Source organism: Eptatretus burgeri, chromosome 6 (assembly GCF_056783735.1).
Source record: "Eptatretus burgeri isolate ZD-2024b chromosome 6, Ebu_testis_v1, whole genome shotgun sequence".
NCBI lineage: Eukaryota > Metazoa > Chordata > Myxini > Myxiniformes > Myxinidae > Eptatretus > Eptatretus burgeri.
In genome coordinates this window covers 61,081,485-61,101,001 of record NC_140966.1, presented here as the reverse complement: position 1 = coordinate 61,101,001, position 19,517 = coordinate 61,081,485, and the positions used below count along the sequence as shown (strand labels likewise).

The following is a 19,517-nucleotide window of genomic DNA, read 5'->3' as shown; positions in this document are numbered from 1 at the left end:
GAAAAAGGGTTAACATCTGAAACATCAGCTGTTCGGGTTCGGGTTGTCCTTGCTTCCCACAGTGGTTAACATACATTGATATCGCCCATTATTCTGAATTTTAATCTCTGCTTTCCTCCAGAGAGGTGGGTTGAGGTTGTTTTCACACCCCCTTCCTGTCTGCCTGTCTCTGAACGGGGTATCTCAAGTTGCGGACAGATTTGGATGGAATCTGGTGGACAGTTTGGGTGTTTGACAAGGAGGAAGTTCTTCAATTCTGGTTAAGATCCAGATCCGAGAATTATTGAAGCGATTCTTCACCATGGGGTTTAAAAACGATATTCCACACAAATTTGGGCGGGTTATGACTAAACTTGGTGGGTGAGTTCGCTCGGTGACCAGAACAAGCCGAGTAGATTTCGTTTCAGGTCTGAATTCAGATCTAGCCTGTCGGTGGGATCCAAAATGTAAACTGTTCAGCCTGGTGGAAGAATGTGCTCCACAGAGTGCCATTGTCGTTCAACTAGTATTTATTACATGTGCAGGATAAATTGCTGACAATATTCCCTCTTATTGGGCAACTCGCTTAACCCAGCATTCCTTAAGTTATAAAACAGCCGTGGAAAGCTTACTCCAGCCGAACATTCATCTCGGATCTTCAAATGTCCTGCTACCTACTGCTTACTGGTCTCCTATGGTGTTTATTGGCCGAAGGATTGGTGGGGGAGCTAAAATTGACTGATCGAGTTGATCGATAAAACCGACTCCTTTGAAAACTAGCACGACGACCACAAACTGGTCTCTTTGTCCATAATTGCTGAGCGATAACATTTGACCCTTGACATCAGTTGTTCAATCTGTATGTACTCGCTTGAGGCCTCTGGTAATGGATAAAACGGTTGTTTTGGTCCATGAGTTTGTCCTGATGAGTGAAGCCACATCTGTGCTTTTGACGTGTATATAATTATATAATGTCGAAATGAGTGGCCTGTTTGTTCCCATCTGAGCTCTCGACTCGTGCTACCTAAGGAACCCAGGTTCTGAATGCCAGATACTGTTGATTTGTCTATCTGTATGCCAATGTTGAGTACAATGAGATGACGTGGTGTCCTTGCCCTGCATGCTAGTAATGTGTGAGCTTTCTGACTTGAAAATGAAAGGTTGAAAACAAAATCGACTGGGAAGTTTTTTTTTATTTTTTTTTATTTTTTATTTTTGTTGTTGGACGGTTCTGTATAAGGAAACAAAAGTGGGAAGGTGTTGGGGGCGAGATAAGGAAGTGAAAATTGAGCTGAAAGACCGCAGGACTCGTCATTTCACCTCCATTACCAATGCAGCTTGTGCTTTTCGCCAGTTTGTGATCTCACTCTGAAATATTAACAACCGATAAGGATTTGTTGGCATTAAAAAATAAAAAAATAAAAAAAATTTTCCCAGGTTTGTTGCACGTCAGGCCAATGTGGAAGTTGGTGTGCTCCATGTACTTGGAAAGCTGGGAAAATGAGACTTTTACCTTTAACCACCAGATAGAAAAGGCTAATTATCCGTGAGATGATTACCTGCTGTTTATGCTTCGCCCCTTCAGCACTGACTTGCCGTCAACACTTTCTCATTTGAGGACGCTTTTTGTTTCTGCCTGGGTGGGCAACCAATCGTGAACCCGCAATCTTCGTTCAGATAACTTCATCCACTTGAGACGTCATTTCTCGCGGGTTTGAATTTTAACGTGAACCCTCTTGATCATCAACTCGTGTCACGTTGTTCCGAGTAGAATTTGCCAAAACGAAGTATGACAACTTCCCCCTCCTGCATCATATCATGGAATGCATTAGTACTCCATATGGGAGGGGGCGATGGCCGCACATTTAGGATTGCATCTCACAGCCCCAACCAGACGAGTTGAGTATCACTTACCCGGGTTCTAACGGGACTGTGGGGTTGAATGTTGTGAATCCCAGGTCTTAACTTTGTGTGTGTGTATGTGTGTATATGAATGTATGTATATATATGTATGTATATATATATATATATATATATATATATATATATATATAATTTTTTTTTTAACTTGTCCATTTAATGTTAGCGTTTTCTTAGTCGTATGGGAAGCTCACTCCGTTGTAGTGGCGTGCGTCTGTAATCCGGCTACTCGGAGGCTTGGGTTGGAGGATCGCTTGAAGACGGGAGCTCTGCATTGGGCCGCGCAATCATGGCAGGGCAGCCCGGAATCATGGCGAAACCCAATCCTTATCCCTGTGTCGTAAGAGGCGACCAGGGTTGCGTCAGGAAGGGCATCCGGCGTAAAACCTGTGCCAAATCAGTATGCGGATCATAACGGATGATCCGCTGTGGCGACCCCGAACGGGAGCAGCCGAAAGACGAACAACAACATGGGAAGCTCACTCCATTGTAGGGTTGCAGAGTTGAGTGCTGCCGGTGATTTGCTATTTGTTGTCTGACACGTTATTTGCTTGTTTCTCTTTTGTTGAACCGTTCGGCTCGGTGGAATGTTTGGAAAATGAACAAGAGAGTTTGTACAATTGGGGTAGGTAGGTGTCATGTACACTGCTACAAATGGTGGGTGGCTCATTTGGAGGTGCAGCAGGAGAATGCAATCACTGAATTGCAGTTCTTGATGTTGCATGAGGAGGAGGAGGAGGATGAGATTTTGATTGAGGTTGCTGCTTGGCTTGAAGTGGGTTGGGGATGGGTGTAAAATTTCTGCCTTTTTCTATTTTGGATCCATAAAAATGGCCCTCATCATTTTGTATGCGGCACGTGGCTCCTGGATTTCCCTCGCTGAGCGTGGCTATATGACTGATGCAGTACCCCCTGTAGGTTAGAGCAAGAATATGGCCAATGCTGGCGATAATTCTCCTACTCTTCATTAAGGACATGGTCAGATTGTTGATGTCCATTAACAAGTGTTGGCAGATGGGACGCCCAGTTTAACGTCCAGCCGAGGGACGGCACACGTTTCTGCCTCGCCCTGCCTGCAGATGACAGTTTATAGCTGGGTCGAGATTCAGACCCAGGCTTGACAGCTCAGAGGTGAGGGTTCACTCCTGGGTTATCTTGCCAACCCCAATTGGCCCTTGTAAACAAGATTAACTAGTTTTGGCACCATTGCTCACCACTTCAACCTGTCTTGTTTATTTGACCAGCTGTCATCTTTTTTGGGAAAGATCAAACTGCGTCCTCCGGATGTGTTGGCCTGCACGTTGTAGTTTTCAAACTGCAGCTTGTATAAACATTGTCTGCCTGTTGTGTCAATGATTCTCGTGAAATTATGCTCAACCTTTGGATCCGTGCGCAGGCACTGCCACAGCGGAAGGGCCAGTTTATGACACGAGCAGTACCACTTCCCAGCAGGGTGCATTGAGCTCCAGTTCTTCAGGTAATGCGCTCGAACCTTTTGGTCTCTCCCCTCTGAACTAAGGGAATTTGAAACGTGGAGAGAGAAGGAATGTTTAAGTCAACTTTATTATCATAAGGTTTGTAGCTCTCAGCTATTATGCAGTATGTGGAGGACTGCGTTGGAGTAATACTAATTATATAAACCACTAAATTGATTCAAGCAACACAGATCGAGCATAAAATACATTTCTTATTTTATGACTTCTCAAAATCTGCTGCTGCTGCTACTACTACTACTACTACTACTAATACTGCTATAATTATTCCCACCTTGTGGAGTCTCCCGAGAGGGAGGTTTGTCTCAAATCTTTGGCAAAGCAGGTCTGACATTTTGTTATTTTTTTTGACCACTGAAGGTGGATGGAGGTTGTTTTCACCCCTGTCTGTTTGTAAACAAAATATCTCAAAACGTTGTGGACGGATTTGGACGAAACTTTGTGGGCAGGTTGATGAGTATGTAACAAAGAAGGAATCGATTCAATTCCGGTGAAGTTCCAGATCCGAGAATTTTTTTTTTCATTGATTCTTCACCATTGAGCGATTGGGGCTAACATGACTTGGCACTATATCTCAAAAAGTTAGATGGATTCGGACAAAACTTAGTGGATGAGTTGGTTCGGTGACTCGAACTAACTGATTAAATTTTAGTTCAGGTCTGAATCCAGATGTGGGATACAAGACGTAAACTAATCTGCCTGCAGAGGTTTGTGCTCTACCATGTGCCTTTCTTATTTGTTTTTTGACAAACTTGAGTAGGTTTGTGGAATTTTTATTTTTATTGCATTTTTCGAAGCTAAAAAATGCTTTAAAAGCCAAATTATGCGGAGGTATTGTGTTGATATTCCTTTTGAGGCCAATGTGTCCTGCAAAGCAGTGTTTATTGAACTGACTTGTTCTTGGTCTCCATCGATGACCTCTGATTTCCTGGATAATTCCTGTTCCAATTTTGTGGGCGACTCCACATTGTGCAGAATGTTACGCCCCGTTTTAAGAGTTGGGCTACTGCAGCATCCGTCTCTGCTGGTGTGGAAAAATAAGTTGTTGGTTGGCCACTTGGAGTATGCATTTCAATAAAGGAAAATCCCATGTTCTCGCATTGTTCCTCCACATGGATTGGCCTTCAAACTGTTGAGTTTACTTCTCTGGCCATCTCCTGGACAAGTTGCAATACCTGGAGCTCCTCAGCCTCACAATCCATCCCGTGCAGACCAAATCACCAAACTGGCTTCCAAAGCAGGTTGACTCTTGGGAGTCAAATCGATTATGAGTTCCTTTAGAGTTCATTACAGTGTACAAGGCCTTCGTCCGAAGTCTCGTAGAGTATGGATCACCACTCTAACTGAGGTAACGGTTTCCCAAAATGTTCCCTTGGAGGTGATTGAGCCCCAGGTTGTGTTATTTGCACCTTTCTGCAAGAATCCAGGTCCTAAGGTCTGCTTCTTGCTCAACCCAGGCAGGTTCCCAATTGCCTCACTCCTGACCCTATCGTCACTCCGTCCTCCCTCCGATAGCCCAAGTCACCCTAATTTTAAGTTAAAAGCTTACTTGCATTCCTCAATTCCTTGACTCTCTCCTCTATAGATCTGACACTGTCTGTTGTCTCGTTCCCCTCATTCCAGTCCTTCATGTGTATATATACCACCACTAACAGCACTAAAATTTTGTTGTGCGTGCCTGCAGAGATCGCACGGAGCACGGGATTCAGCACGTCAGTTGGTACTTTGATTTCTGCTTCGACTCAGTTGCACACGACAGGTGCACTTTCCCATGGGGGAAATATGCTCATTTTTATGACTGTTGCTACTTCTGCTGTTACTACTACTACTACTACGACTGCAACACTGGCTCCAATGAATTCCACCTTGGGTTGGGCATGGGGGAGGTTTGGTTCAAGTCTTTCACAAACTGATTGGCCAGGTCTGACGTTCAACCGCAGCTGATTCGGGTAGGAATTTTTTAATTGTTCAGGGTGCTGGCAATACCCCTCTTCACGAAAGAGACCGAGGGATCTAGCGTCAACTAATGCTAGTAGACCAGACGGTTTGTGGATCTGAATTACGTTGCACTTTGTGATGTAACCTCCTGTCCATGAAGCATTCAACCAAGTTTTATAGTCTGGGTGGGAATCGAACCCAGACTGGACAGCTCAGAGCTGTGCATTACCATGGCACCCTCCTGTCAGACATCAAGTTCTTATTTGGTAACATGATGGAGGATTTTGGTGGGGGTGGAAGGGGTAGCGTGGAACTTCACCCGTTTTGGTAAAGTGATGTCATGATGATGCATTATGGATTATTAAAATGGAAGCATCCAATGCTGAGTGGGAGTATTTTTGATGAAAGTCGAAACTTGGTGACCAAACAGCAAGTAAGCGTTCACCGGAGTGACGTGGAACTCCTTGTTGCAATTTGGGTAATTGGATAATCCAAGTGGAATTGCTTACTCTGCTGTATAGGGTTGCCCTGGCAGATTGTGCTGGCACAGGCTTGCACTGATGCACGCTTTGAGATATTAAATTGAAAATGTTTGGGATATTGGCTTGCTCAACGATCGAGCTACAGTACGTCTCTGTATTCTGATTTTTACGGGAAGGGATCGTTCATTGTGAGATTTGATTTATGGGGCATTTGCAGTGCGTGCATGCGCCTTGAGACAGTATCGTACTATAAATGTGGAACCTCACACGTTGTGCATGCACAGGCTGCTTTTCCTCGAAGCTGCTATGCCACATTTATTTGCTGGTAGTTAGCAGTATTGCTACATGATCTGACTTCTGCTCTGTGGCCCTCGCACTCTGATGTGTTCAGGAACAGAGCAAGCATTGAAGCCTGAGCCACCAGGTACCCTCTCAGCTGGCGCGGTTTCTGTGATCATCGCTTTCTGCGTGCTGGGCCTCATCGTGTTGCTTGGAGCAGCAGTGTATTACATCCGCAGCAAACGTGGGCCAGAGTTTGAGCGCCTGCAAGATGACGTACCCATGGTAAGGTTCTCCACGCAGCCGTAAACCAAGGCAAACGGGGCTGTACTTCTGGTTCTGAAAACAAAAACTTCTTGCATCTTCCACCTTCTCTTCCTGCTGACAAACCACAAAGACTTTCTTCCCACCTTTCCTAAAGTGTCTGAAATTCCCATCCACGTGTTTCTCTCCTGCTTCTCTTCCTCCTCCTCCTCTTTCTTCCACTTTGCAATTTGAAGACTGCCGTAAAGGTATTTTTGAGTTTTTCTTTGTGTGGAAGTAGTGAGACAGTGCGGTTATAAATGCGGCATGCTGCCCGTTTCCCGCACATGACGCCCTGCATCAGCGGTTGCTGGTTCTGTCATTCCATCCGCTGTGTAAATTATGTATCTAGTATGCCTCGTGCTATTGATGCAAATGCCTCTTGGCCCAAGATGAGATGGACCCGTGGAACGTTTGCAACAGGTGGTGATTTCCACAGCTGCGCTGCATGCCAATTTGCATGTAGACTTTGCTCTATGCCTTTTAAATAGTCACCTAAGTTGAGCGCAATTTATTGCTTCACCGTCGCTATGTGTTGACAATGAAAGTTTCTATTTCTGGGTCAACGGAAGACTCGTCCACCAACCCACTCGCACCAGTTATTTCTGATTGTCCTCGAACGTTAATGCTGTCCGTATGTCGTGAACCCCTTCGGGTGATCATTTCTTTGGAACTTCGCATTGACCTCCTTTGACTGCAGCGGCTGTTGCTATTAATGCATTCTCTTGTACCGATACCAATTTTGTGTGACATTGACAGTTAGCAGAAAGCGGGAGTGACTTGTGATCCCGAAGGCCATTGCAATTGAATGCTGTGCGCCTCGCACGTACACCTGCTTCGCACGTTTGCATCATTTTGGCCCGAGAGTCATTTGTTTGTTTGTTCATTCATTTTTGCACACGCATCCCAGCTGTCTTAACTGTGTACGAACTGCAAGCCATTCCATTTGTCCCGTTTCAGGATGATAACATTGGAGCGATTACTTTTGCGCAGCTCGGATGACCCACGGAATGCCGATTCATCAATCTCTTTTCCACGTATTGTTTAGTGTTTTTTTTTTTTTTTTTGGCGTGGGGGTGGAGAGCATGCTTTAACAAATGCAAGTTGACCGAAGCAAGCAACATGTAAGCTTGAACATATGTACAAGTTTTGATTTGCCTGTTGCACCCCTTTTGGACAGAATATCAATTGAAATCGGTGCAATGATGTATTGAGGTTTTATTTTATATGGATGTATTTTATAAGATCCGCATCCCAAAGCCAAGTTTATCGTTGCCTTCGTTTTGCTCACCCAAATGCGCTTCTCTCACACTTTTTGCAGCATTGCATTTTAACAAAGTAACGCAACCTGCCAACACACCTGCAACATTTGTCAAAACTTTTCAAACTTGTACTGCATTTGAACTTTCTTTCTTCTCCTCCTCATCCTCCCCCTTCTTCTTCACATCCTCCTCCCCCTTCTCCTCAAGAGCTTTAAAGTTCTGTTTTGAATTTGAGGCCAGCTCATTGTTGCTCCATCTCCACCCCCCTTCAAAACGGTTCACAATGGCTCGGCACTCGACACTTCTTTGTTCCACACCTTTGGCTTTGATCGTGCATGAACAGACATTGGAGTCCAACATCACATTTATCACCTCGTCGTGCATACTTTGCATCATTTTTGTTGCAAACTTCGATTCTTTTTATTGATCCTTGGGCCTATCATTGTGGAATGCTTCCTTTGCACATATTTGTCTCGTCGGAAATTTTCCGGAGAAGCTTCTTCCATTCAATGATTCACTCCAAGGAACAAAAACTCGGGTTCTCAGAATCTTCATTCCAACCGGTGTTCTGCTTTCCATGGGAGATTTAAACTCGTCATTTTGTGCCGCACGCTTTTGATCTTTTAAAAAAAGATTATTATTATTATTTTTTTGCGTTGTACACAATCAAAAGGACAGATGAACTGTGAACGTTGTGTGCAGACTGTGCATCCGGCTTGGCCGAGCTTTCTGTGCCATTCACTCGTGGCCTGTTGCTCGTTACCTCATCCTTTTATCGTGGTGTGCAAGCCGAACATATTCTCGTGCCAGATTTTTCGACCAATTTTGCAGTCCCCATTTGCATTTTCACTTCCCGTCTTCAGTTTCTTGCCTGCTGTGTGGCTCTCATTTCGATTACCTGGAAGCGGGCTCATTTTCTGGCTCGTTTGTTGCACATCCTTGCAGACAAGATTGTGAATGTGCCACTAATGCCTTGCTAACCATGTGCTTTTTTTTTTATCCTTGCTTTCAGGGACATGTCCAAGAGGGAATGCCATTTGCCCATTTGGAGAAGTGATTTAACCCCTTGCTGCCTTAAAGCTTGAGTGATGGCCGTTAAACGTTGAGATAACCCTTTACCGAGCGAGCCCTAAGCATTCTCTGCCTTTTGAGAGACCCAAATGACTTCACTGAATTGTTGCCTTTGAGGTTGAACCTGAGCTGCTTGTATTATTGTTGTGATTTTTTCTGGGCAAAGAGGATTTATTTTGTTTGTTTGTTATAATTCTGAGACATTAACTCTTTTTGATGTACATATGTTGATCCTTATCCTTGAGCCCCCTGTTTATTTGTACTTGCACAGCAAATTGTGCAACTCGTCCTGTGTGGAAGCGCAGTTGCAGGCCTACAATAAAATGCTGAACTAGTTGAAGGTTTTTTTTTTTTTTGTCTTATTTCTGCTTGCGAACTGGAAAGGCTTTTGTTTTTATGAATGTCCTCTTCGTAATGCGTTGAAGTGGATTTAACCTGCATGTTCAAGTTTTCCGAATCGTTTATTGGAAAGTGCAAATTGATTTGTGGTCGATTTTCATGCGATTGAGATGGAACGGTGGTAAATGGCACTTTCTGGATCTGGGTTCTTTTGAAACTGGATACGATTTCTCTGCTCAGTCATCTTCTCAAGACGAGCAGACAGATTTCGGGATTGTCTTGTTTTAAGTTTGTTTGATTTTTCTTTTTTTTAATTTATATTGTTAACCAGCTCTTGTCTTTTTTTTATTTTTCTTCTCTTCAAGCCTCATTTGATTATTCATTCAATGCTCCCCACTGTTGCTTTACTGTTCCAGGGAATAAGATATTTTGCACCATCACTTATCCATATTTTTCCCCCCTCTTCCTCCACACAATCTGTTCCCTCAACCCTCCTAGTTTTCTCCTGAGTACATTCTTTTTTGATCTTCCAATTAGACTTGGATTTGCACAGTGGAGATAGTGTGATGAGAATCTGGATGAATGACCTACTTCATTGATGGAGCTAAGATTTGAATGGAAATAAAGGGTGTTTCAAAAGTCTTGGTAATATTTTAAGGCTTCATTTTTAAAAATGTGTGCATGATTTAGTCGATTAGAAAACCATCCACTTTATTACACCTGAACTTGATGAAAACGGCTGAAACAAGGTCACTCGATGGAGCGCATGCCTCCGCCCTGTAATGCCTGATCCATGAGAACATATCTGGCCCAATACATTTTTGATATCGTGCTATATATTGTTATGGGCCGGGGGTCAGGTGCGAAGAATGGATAATTGTGACATGGCGTGTGGTATGCCAATAACTGTGTGACTTGGTCTTCCCATCTATAGGTTAACCGGGTTACCTAAATCACGTGATTTAATTACCGGGAACACGCCCTTGTACACTTTCTGAATCGGATCACTTAATGGGATCGGATGCAGCTGAGCGACACTCCAAGGACGTACCGCCTCGAAGGAACGGATCGTTGGGAATAAAGTCCTGGCTATGCTAGGATTCGGGCCATGCTGGATCAATGAAGAAAAATACGAAAACGAGCTGAACATTTCTTGGAATTTATTTACAAGCAAGGAAAGTTATGTGGTACAGTGAATCGTTTTATTGTGGTATGTTCTGCAGGGATAGAAAGAAGCGTGAGGTGTGACACTACAAGCAACTTTAAAAAGCAGACACAGAGCAGACTTAACCTGAAATAGTAATCTGCAATCTTAACTTGTGGACAGGTGCCAGGACAACATACACACACAACCTGATGAGTTACTGAAAGGAGAAGAGGGGAATGTCTGAATACCTTGCATGATTGTGCCACCAATACGTTTCGGGGGATGCTGCGCTGGGTGATACCTCCCAGACAGCTGGCGTGCCGTTTCTTGCTTCGGGACGATTCGTACAGCTCGCGTCCTCTACTGAATGTGATGTGACTGTTGGACATGAAAGGGAGGGACTTGGGGGGGGGGGGGGAGTCGAAAGCGAATGGACTGAGTGGGTGGGACTGGGGGGGGAGTCAGCGACGTGTGGGTGGAGTCGAAGACGATGACCAGATCCAGCACATGCAGGAGCAGAACAGAAAGAGCAAACGGCTTCACCATTCACCTTTTATAAACCCTGCGGTGCGGGGCAGGGGCCCACCCTGAAGTGATGCGTCGTCACCAAAATCGGGCGCTCCGATTGGCACTGGCCACGATGGCTGGAAGTGGCAACATGGCCCGAAGCTGTGAAAATGTCTCGCTCCCACAACATGATATGAATCGCCCACACCGAACTCCGTGTCATGAATTGCTTTGCAAGAACTCCTGGGCCATGCCTTGATGACCGGCCGAGGGTGGCGTCGGCCCCGCATGCCTGCCCATGAGTGTCGCGCTGATCAATGCCTGCTCCATGATGCATCACTACATACACACATTGTTATGGCCACAGGTACCAAGTGTATTATGAGGGGGTTATTATGTTGTCTGTTCACTACCGGGCAAAGTGGCGTGCGCCTGTAATCCAGCGACTGATGCTTGGGTTGGAGGATCACTTGAGGACAGGAGCTCTGTACTGGGCCATGCAATGAGAACAGGAGCTCTGCACTGGGCCATGCAATGAGGTTGAGGGTGTAGAGCAGCCTGGAATCATGGCAAAACCCAATCCTTATCCCTATGTCGTAAGAGGTGACCAGGGTTGTGTCAAGAAGGGCATCTGGTGTAAAACCTATGCCAAATCAGTATGCGGATCATAACGGATGATCCGCTGTGGTGACCCCTAACGGGAGCAGCTGAAAGACCAACAACATTGTTGTCTGCTAGCCGAAAGACCAACAACATTGTTGTCTGCTCGCTCCTATTGTCTATTAGAAATCCTCATTTATCCTCGGAAGAGCCGTAGCTGGGGCCACCACTCACAATTTACTTCATCGTACAGTGGGGTGCTTTACAACCACAAATGCCAATCGGTTAACCGAGTTCCAGTGCCCACTATCTAATTTTGCCAGTTTAACTGGAAGTCACGTGACTTCCTGAACGGGGAGTGCGCCCTCGGCAAAGCACCAATCTTATCTTGATTCTATCTTCCGTAGGGTGGCAGAGTATTTAACCGCTGGTGCGTGCTGACTGACAGGTCAATTCGTTTGGTAATTACCTCCCAGTCTATTTCGGTTCAGATAATGCTGGATCAATGGAAGGAAAGGACAAACACCGACAGGTTGAAACGTCAACAAGGAATTTCTTAATAATATAAAGAAAAAAAAATAAACTGAAGAGCTTTTAATTTCTTTGTGGTGAAAATAAGTAAATTCAAATCAATCAAAATAATCTCAAGCATATAAAGGATTAAACAGGCAGAAAAAACAGAGCAGATGCTTATCACTATGCCTTACTTAACAATTAAACACAGACAAGGGTACCCAGTGGATCATTCAGGAGGGAGAGAAATCTAGTCCTGCTCATCAAATAGAAGTCCTCGTGCATCCAATAAAATGTGTGAGCATGCCTTGGTCCGTTGCCAGCACTCTGCCTCACCGTACACCCACCTGCAAACAGGCTTGAACACCAATCGACGTCACCCGAGGAACCAGGGATGCCAAGAATCAGGTACGCCAAGAGCAGGTCCCGAGCAGAACTAGGAGGAACGGTCCAAGCGTCACCCATCAGGAGCAGGTCACCAACTCATCGTCACCAGTGGTCAGCGCTGTAAAGCTGTCACCAGTAGTCAGCACTGTAAAGCTGTCACCAGTAGTCAGCACTGTAAAGCTGTCACCAGTAGTCAGCACTGTAAAGCTGTCACCAGTAGTCAGCACTGTAAAGCTGTCACCAGTAGTCAGCACTGTAAAGCTGTCACCAGTAGTCAGCACTGTAAAGCTGTCACCAGTAGTCAGCACTGTAAAGCTGTCACCAGTAGTCAGCACTGTAAAGCTGTCACCAGTAGTCAGATCTGTAAGGCTGTCACCAGTAGTCAGATCTGTAAGGCTGTCACCAGTAGTCAGATCTGTAAGGCTGTCACCAGTGGTCAGGGCTGTAAGCCTGTCAGCAACTTACCAACTGTCACCAGTGGTCAGGGCTGTAAGGCTGTCACCAACTGTCGCTAGTGGTCAGAGCTGTAAGGATGTCACCAACTCACCAACTGTCACTAGTGGTCAGAGCTGTAAGGATGTCACCAACTTACCAGTGGTCAGAGCTGTGAGGCACTGAGGAGCTGTAACCAGCTGTCACCAAACTGTCAGAAAACTCTGGAAAACTGTCCTCCAGTCCTTTTTATAGGTGACCAGTGTGGGCGGAGCCTCAAGCAGACCAGCCAAATCCACCTTGCCTATTGGCGCATCACTGCATGTCACCAACCATCAACCTCATGATTATTCCTTCCTTGTTTAGCCTGACACGAACAAGAGCCAGCCAGCATCGAAAGAGCTGACAAACGGGGTGTCAAATGTCGATGGAAAAAGGTGGGCGTCAACGTTGGTGAGAGGTGAGTGTTGAACGTCAATAAAAGATCAGTGGGTGAGGTAAATGATCCACAGCTGTATTTGACCGTCAGAATAACTGCTCAGGAAATAAGATGGTGTGCTTAAATGTCATGTCAGTCCAAGGTGTAAATAAATTGTCCACCTCCAAGCCAATGTGTCCTAATGGAAAGGGGGTAGACGAGCCTCCGTTGAGCTAACGACTATCTCATGTGCATGAATGTGTCGTAAAGAGAAAAAGGCCATCCCATCAGAAAGGGAATCTATTCTATACCCTTCTTCAATGCATCAAAGTTGGACTCCCACCAGATATGGGGATGGGTCGATCCTGGACATGCATTTTGGGAAATAACTGTCTGAAGACCTAGATGTTTGTATGCATAAGTCAGATCAGATTCTGTATCCATAACATATATATGTATATACATACACACACACATATATACATACAGCTGAGCTCCAGAAGTATTCGGGCAATATTTATGTCCGGAAGGAAGTTTGTCTCCAGATGGGAGTTTGCCTCCGTACTTGGCTCGTCAGGAGTTTGCCTCCTTACGGGACGCGTCTGGACGGGAGTTTGTCTTCGGATTTGTCTGAGCAGTTTTGTGTCCGGACGGCTTGGCTCTGGTTGCGTCCAGAGGTATTAGTCTTCGGGCCGTGTTTATCGTATGGATAAAAATGGCCGTATCTACCTATCGACTGGTAGAAAATGGATTTCAGACATTATTTTGTTTCCATCTTCACTGTTGTTCACTGCAGAATCATTTTGATAAGACAGTCTTCTTCTTCTTCTTCTTTCGGCTGCTCCCGTTAGGGGTCGCCACAGCGGATCATCCGTATGATCCGCATAGTGATTTGGCACATGTTTTACGCCGGATGCCCTTCCTGACGCAACCCTGGTCGCCTCTTACGACACAGGGATATGGTACACCTATTTTATCCGGGGTATACACCGGCCCAGTACACTGGTACTCACTTCGCCGACCTCGGAAGGATGACAGGCTGAGTCAACCCCCTGGTGTATTAATTCAGTGGCCCAACGGGGCTTGAATTCAGGACCTTTTGGATCCCAAGCCGCTGCCCTAACCACTGCGCCAACACCAGGCTATTTTGATAAGACAGTATGAATCAAAATTAATGCTCCACCACATGTCTGCCTTCCTTTCCTCTCATCTCACACTATCTTCCCTTCCCCCACATTTTTTCCCTCCCCCTTGAGTATTCCTGTCAGCAAAGTGACAGGTCTGGCCAAAAGTATGTGGACACCTGCTCGTCCAACATCTCATTCCAAAATCATGGGCATTAATGTAGAGTTGGCCCCTCTTTGGGAAAGGCTTTCCACTTGATGTTAGAACATTGCTGTGGGGATTTGCTTTCATTCAGGCACAAGAGCATTAGTGAGGTCTGACTTGCAGTCAGCATTCCAATTCATCCCAAAGGTGCTCGATGGGGTTGAGATCAGGGCTCTGTGCAGGCCAGTCAAGTTCTTCCACATCAATCTCAACAAACCATTTCTGTATGGACCTCACTTTGTGCATGGGGGAATTGTCAAGCTGAAACAGGAAAGGGCCTTCCCCAAATTGTTGCCACAAAGTTGGAAGCACAGAATCATCTAGAATGTCTGTGTGCTGTAGTGTTAAGATTTCCCTTCACTGGAACAAAGAGGGCTTGGTGTTGGCCTTCGTGGTTAGGGTGGTTGATTTGGGATCCTGGGGTCCTGAGTTCAAATCCCGTTGGCCACTGCATTATTTCTAGGTGGGGTTGACTCAGCCTGTCATCCTTCCGAGGTCGGCAAAATGAGTACCAGTGTACTCGTAATAGGAACACTGCATCAGCAGGATAGCCGCGTCCCTAACCAATGATGCGACCACCAATCATAATGCTGCAATCGAAAGAGAGAATGGAACTCAGTGCTTAGCCCGAACCATGAAAAACAGCCCCAGACCATTATTCTTCCTCCAACAAACTTTACAATGCTTGCATTCAAGCAGGTGGCGTTCTTGCATCGGCTAAACCCAGATTCGTCCATCAAACTGCCAGATGGTGAAGCGTGATTCATCACTCCAGAGAACGTGTTTCCACTGCTCCAAAGTCCAATTAAATGGCGGTGAGCTTTACACCACTCCAGCCAACGCTTGGCATCACACATGGTGATCTTAGGCTTGTGTGCGGCTGCTCGGTCATGCAAACCCATTTCATGAAGCTCTCCATGAACCGTGCTTGTGCTGATGTTGCTTCAAGAGAGAGTTAGGAACGCGGTAGTGAGTGTTGCAACTGACGAGACATTTTCCACACCACTCGCTTTAGCACTCTGCGGTCCCGTTCTGCGAGTTGGTGAAGGCAACCACTTAGCGGCTGAGCTGTTGCTCCGAGACGTTTCCACTTCACAGCAACAGGTTCCAGTTGACCGGGGCAGCTCCAGCAGGGCAGAAATTTGATGAACTGACTGGCTGGAAAGGTGGCATCCTATAACGGTGCTACGTTGAAAGTCACTAAGCTCTTCAGTACAGACCCTTCGATTGCCAATGTTTGGCTATGGAGATTGCATGACTGATTTTTATACACCTGTCAGCAATAGCCAAACCCACTAATTAGAAGGGGTGTCCGCATACTTTTGGCCAAGTAGTGTCTGCTGGTTAATAAATAAAAGGAAACAAAGTGATTTTGTATGTTTAAAAGGGTAACAGTTGTCAGTTAAAGTGCAGGCATAGTTTCATTATTTATTTATTTTTAACAATTTGGCCCAAGGTTATGAAATCCACACCCATTGAATGTTCCCAAACCTGAAAGATTCCCTTTTGAAGAATATGTCACATGCATTAATCATCATGATGTTCTGGCAGCAGAGCTTAGAGGTTTAGACTCACTTCAAAGCAGTCTAACCTGGGTTTGAATCTTGACACTCCAAACTCATTCTAATGTTTCACAGGCAGTGTGATATCAGTGTGTACCATCCCTCAGCTGCATGTTAAAACCGAGTGTCCTGCCTTCTGGGCTATAGCTACAGGTTTGCATCACTTTGGGATTGGGGCTTTGTCACCGATTCAATTATTAGCTTTTCTGGAACTGGAATTGCAAATACGGAAGTCATCGTGCACCATCCATCGAGCTATTAAAACTTGCTGGGCCGAGCCGGCTGAAATTTGGCAGCAAGGTTCCGCTCCCAACTCGGAACAGAGATTGTAAAGCTCGTTCCGGGCATGTGACCAAGTCGGTCAAAATGGCAGACTTGGTAATATCTTCAAAAATCTTCTCCAAACACACTAATCAGAATGCTACCAAATTTGAAATTTGGATTACAACATTAGGAAAGGGTACGCATGTTAAATTGTGAAGGCCATGCCGATCACATGACCCTAAATGTGCCAAAATGGTGGTCACAGAAAGCCCTTCAAAAATCTTCTCCAGCCCCACCAAATTTGGGTTACATTTGGCCAGGGTCCAGATAAGCTACAGGTCCAGTGGTCCTAGTTTAATTACACAGAACATGAATTTAATTTCAGGGTACAAATAACTTGTCTTCTCTCTGCCAAGGCGACCATGGAGTCTTCGTATCACTGCTAGGAGACAGGACATCCAATTTAACATCCATCAAAGAGAGCAACGTTCTATTTACATGATCATGCTAGTCCAGCTCTTGGGAATAGCTCAATTTCCAGAAGCTTCAATTGGATTTGCTTCCCATCATCTTCACTCTCACTACGCTTCCACTCATAAAAGAAAACGGGAATTCCCACGTCGAAATGCCACGCTTTATACTCCCCAATCATGCTTTTAGCGACTTCACAGAAACCTGTTAATCACTTGTTCAACTCTCAATTTTAAGAGAAAAAATAATCAAATAGCTAATGTATAGAACCACTGGAGTAAAAAGCACTGCTTGAAAGAGTTTTAAAGGGTGAATTCTAACAGTTCTATAGGGTAAAATATAGAAATTGTGGGTCGTCAGGCAAATTGTCCAACCAATGGGTGGAACTTGCATGCACGGCCCTTTTTAAACACAATGCCTTCAGAAAGTATTCACACCCCTCGACTTTTGTCACATTTTGTGTTACAGCCTGAATTTAAAATGGATTAAATTTCAATTTTCTGTCACCGATCTTCACGAAATACCCCATAATGACAAAGTGAAAACATGTTTTGAGAAATTTTTACAAATTAATTAAAAATGAAAAGCTGAAATGGCTTGCATCAATAAGTATTGAACCCAATGAGTCAATACTGTGTAGAAGTGCCTTTGGCAGCAATTACAGCTTCAAGTCTTCTTGGGTATATCTGTGTAAGGTTCGCACATCTGGATTTGGGGATTTTCTTCTATTCTTCCTTGCAAATTTGCTCAAGCACTGTCAAGTTGGATGGGGAACATCGGTGAACAGCAATTTTCAAGTCTTTCCACAGATTCTCAATGGGATTCAAGTCTGGGCTTTGGCTGGGCCACTCAAGGATTTTCACCTTCTTGTTCTGAAGCCATTCCAGTGTTGCTTTGGCTGCATGCTTGGGATCATTGTCCTGTTTGAACATAAATCTTTATCACAGTCCAAAGTCCTTTGCACTCTGAAGCAGGTTCTCCTCAAGGATTTGACTGTATTTGGCTCCATTCATTATTCCCTCTATCCTTACAAGTCTCGCAGTCCTGGTTGCTGAAAAGCATCCCCATTGCATGATGCTGCCACCACAATGCTTCACGGTAGGGATGGTGTTAGAAAGGGCATGAGCTGTGCTCTGTTTCCACCAAACATAGTGCTTCGCATTCAGGCCAGAGTTCAATTTTTGTTTCATCAGACCACAGAATATTTTGCCTCATGCTCAGAGTCTTTCACATGCCTTTTTGAAAAATCCAGGCATGCTGTCATGTGCCTTTTTCTCAGAAGTGGCTTCCTTTTTGGCCACTCTCCCATCGAGAACAGATTTGTGAACGAGCGGCCTATTTTATTGGCACTCCTGACAGACAAGTCACTCACAAACCAGTAATGGCCCGTTTTAACTTGGGCTGCCTGAATAAGCATCCTGTTCCACACAGGATGCATGCTAGACCCAAATAATCAATAGTGTAAGTTTTCTGGCCATGTATAATGGCATCCTTTTCATTTTTTTGGTTACGTTTCTAAGCCACAGGCCAGCACGGAGACCTTTAAGATCCAGTCTGCTCTCGATGGTAAGGCCATAAAAGCAAGAGTGCGCATGTGAAATTCTCAACAGTTTGTTTGTCTGTGCTTTTATTGCAATACGTCGAGACATACAACACAACGTGATCATCATTTCAAACATTCACAAACAGCAAGTAGCTTGACCACTCCCGATATGTTAATTGAAACTTCTGCCCCCTCCCACCCCAAATGTTGAAATCTTGAAGTTCCTTATCGTTTGTGCCATTCAAGTCCAATTTGCTTTTCCTTCATTTCGCTTTCAGGTTTAGGTGCGCAGCTCCACATCAAACAATCTTCGTGTTCAAGATCATATTTATACCGTATATACAAAATCCAGGCTCACAGAAGAGTGAGGATTCGACTATCGTTTTAACAGGGTCACTCTGTTGCACTGAACAGTGTTATTCTGGGCCCAATATTAAGGGAGCTTTTACAAAGACCGGTCAGTGGTTTTCACCAAAACACCCAATAGAAGACAAATTTGAGTAGTGCATCAACGTGAGGCGAAATTAATCCCATTACCGGTGGCAACTTGTCCAGAATGGTGGAGCAGAAATGTTTTTTAACACGCAGGACGTTTGCTTTATTGAAAATAATCAAACTATACAATAGAGAGCCGTACACAACCAAACCTAATTGCAGAGTAGCAAGGTAAATGAGCAGATTTATAACTTATACTAAAGAGGGAGAGAGGGAGATTGATTGATTGTGAGCTTGGAAAATATAATAATAATATTAATGGGACACTGGACAAAAAGGCAAGAGGGGGGGGGGGAAGATGAAGTTTAAAATGGTTTAACATACATGTTAAATATGTCTGCAAACATAAGTCGGAGGAAGTTCGAAAATGAACTTGAAAGCAACATAGAAAATCTATTTACAAAACACGTTACTCCGCAGCCCTGATTGTTTTTCGTGAACAAACATAACATGCGTGCAACGCCATCTCGGCTACCTCAACCCAGAATCAAAAAATGCCACTCGCTTCGGAATGTTAGACTATAAAAAAAAGGGTTATGGACAGGTGAAAAGTGATTAAAAGCCAAAAACTAAATTAATGACAAAATCCTCAGAATGTTCACAATGATAAAATGATGCGCAGGTGAGAATGTAAGCTGCACTGTGGAACCCAACCCTCTCAGAAACACGAAACAGAAGGCACAAGGGCCGTTGCTCGAGATTAGACGAGGGCTCTGCGCTGGCTAATCAGTTGGCTGGCTTGCTCTTCAACCTGCAGGGCTGCCCGGAAGGCCTTCACTTTTG

General features: G+C 44.7%; 2 protein-coding genes across 7 annotated transcripts in view; one reads left to right on the top strand and one right to left on the bottom strand.

Moving 5' to 3' along the window:
* Positions 1-9,708, top strand: part of LOC147024913 (uncharacterized) — an 18,709-nt gene extending 9,001 nt beyond the window's left edge. The window contains exons 3-6 of one of the 4 annotated variants that reach the window (XM_085885303.1): positions 3,296-3,376; positions 5,077-5,151; positions 6,204-6,376; positions 8,669-9,708. In XM_085885303.1, the coding sequence (XP_085741429.1) occupies positions 3,296-3,376; positions 5,077-5,151; positions 6,204-6,376; positions 8,669-8,713 (374 nt within the window). In that variant the 3' untranslated portion in view covers positions 8,714-9,708. The other 3 variants (XM_085885304.1, XM_085885306.1, XM_085885305.1) reach the window with 3 other exon arrangements.
* The window catches only part of KIF2A (kinesin family member 2A), a 66,527-nt gene continuing 56,125 nt past the window's right edge, over positions 9,116-19,517 (bottom strand). For all 3 annotated transcript variants that reach the window (XM_085885301.1, XM_085885299.1, XM_085885302.1), the window contains one exon: positions 9,116-19,517. In XM_085885301.1, the coding sequence (XP_085741427.1) occupies positions 19,435-19,517 (83 nt within the window). In that variant the 3' untranslated portion in view covers positions 9,116-19,434.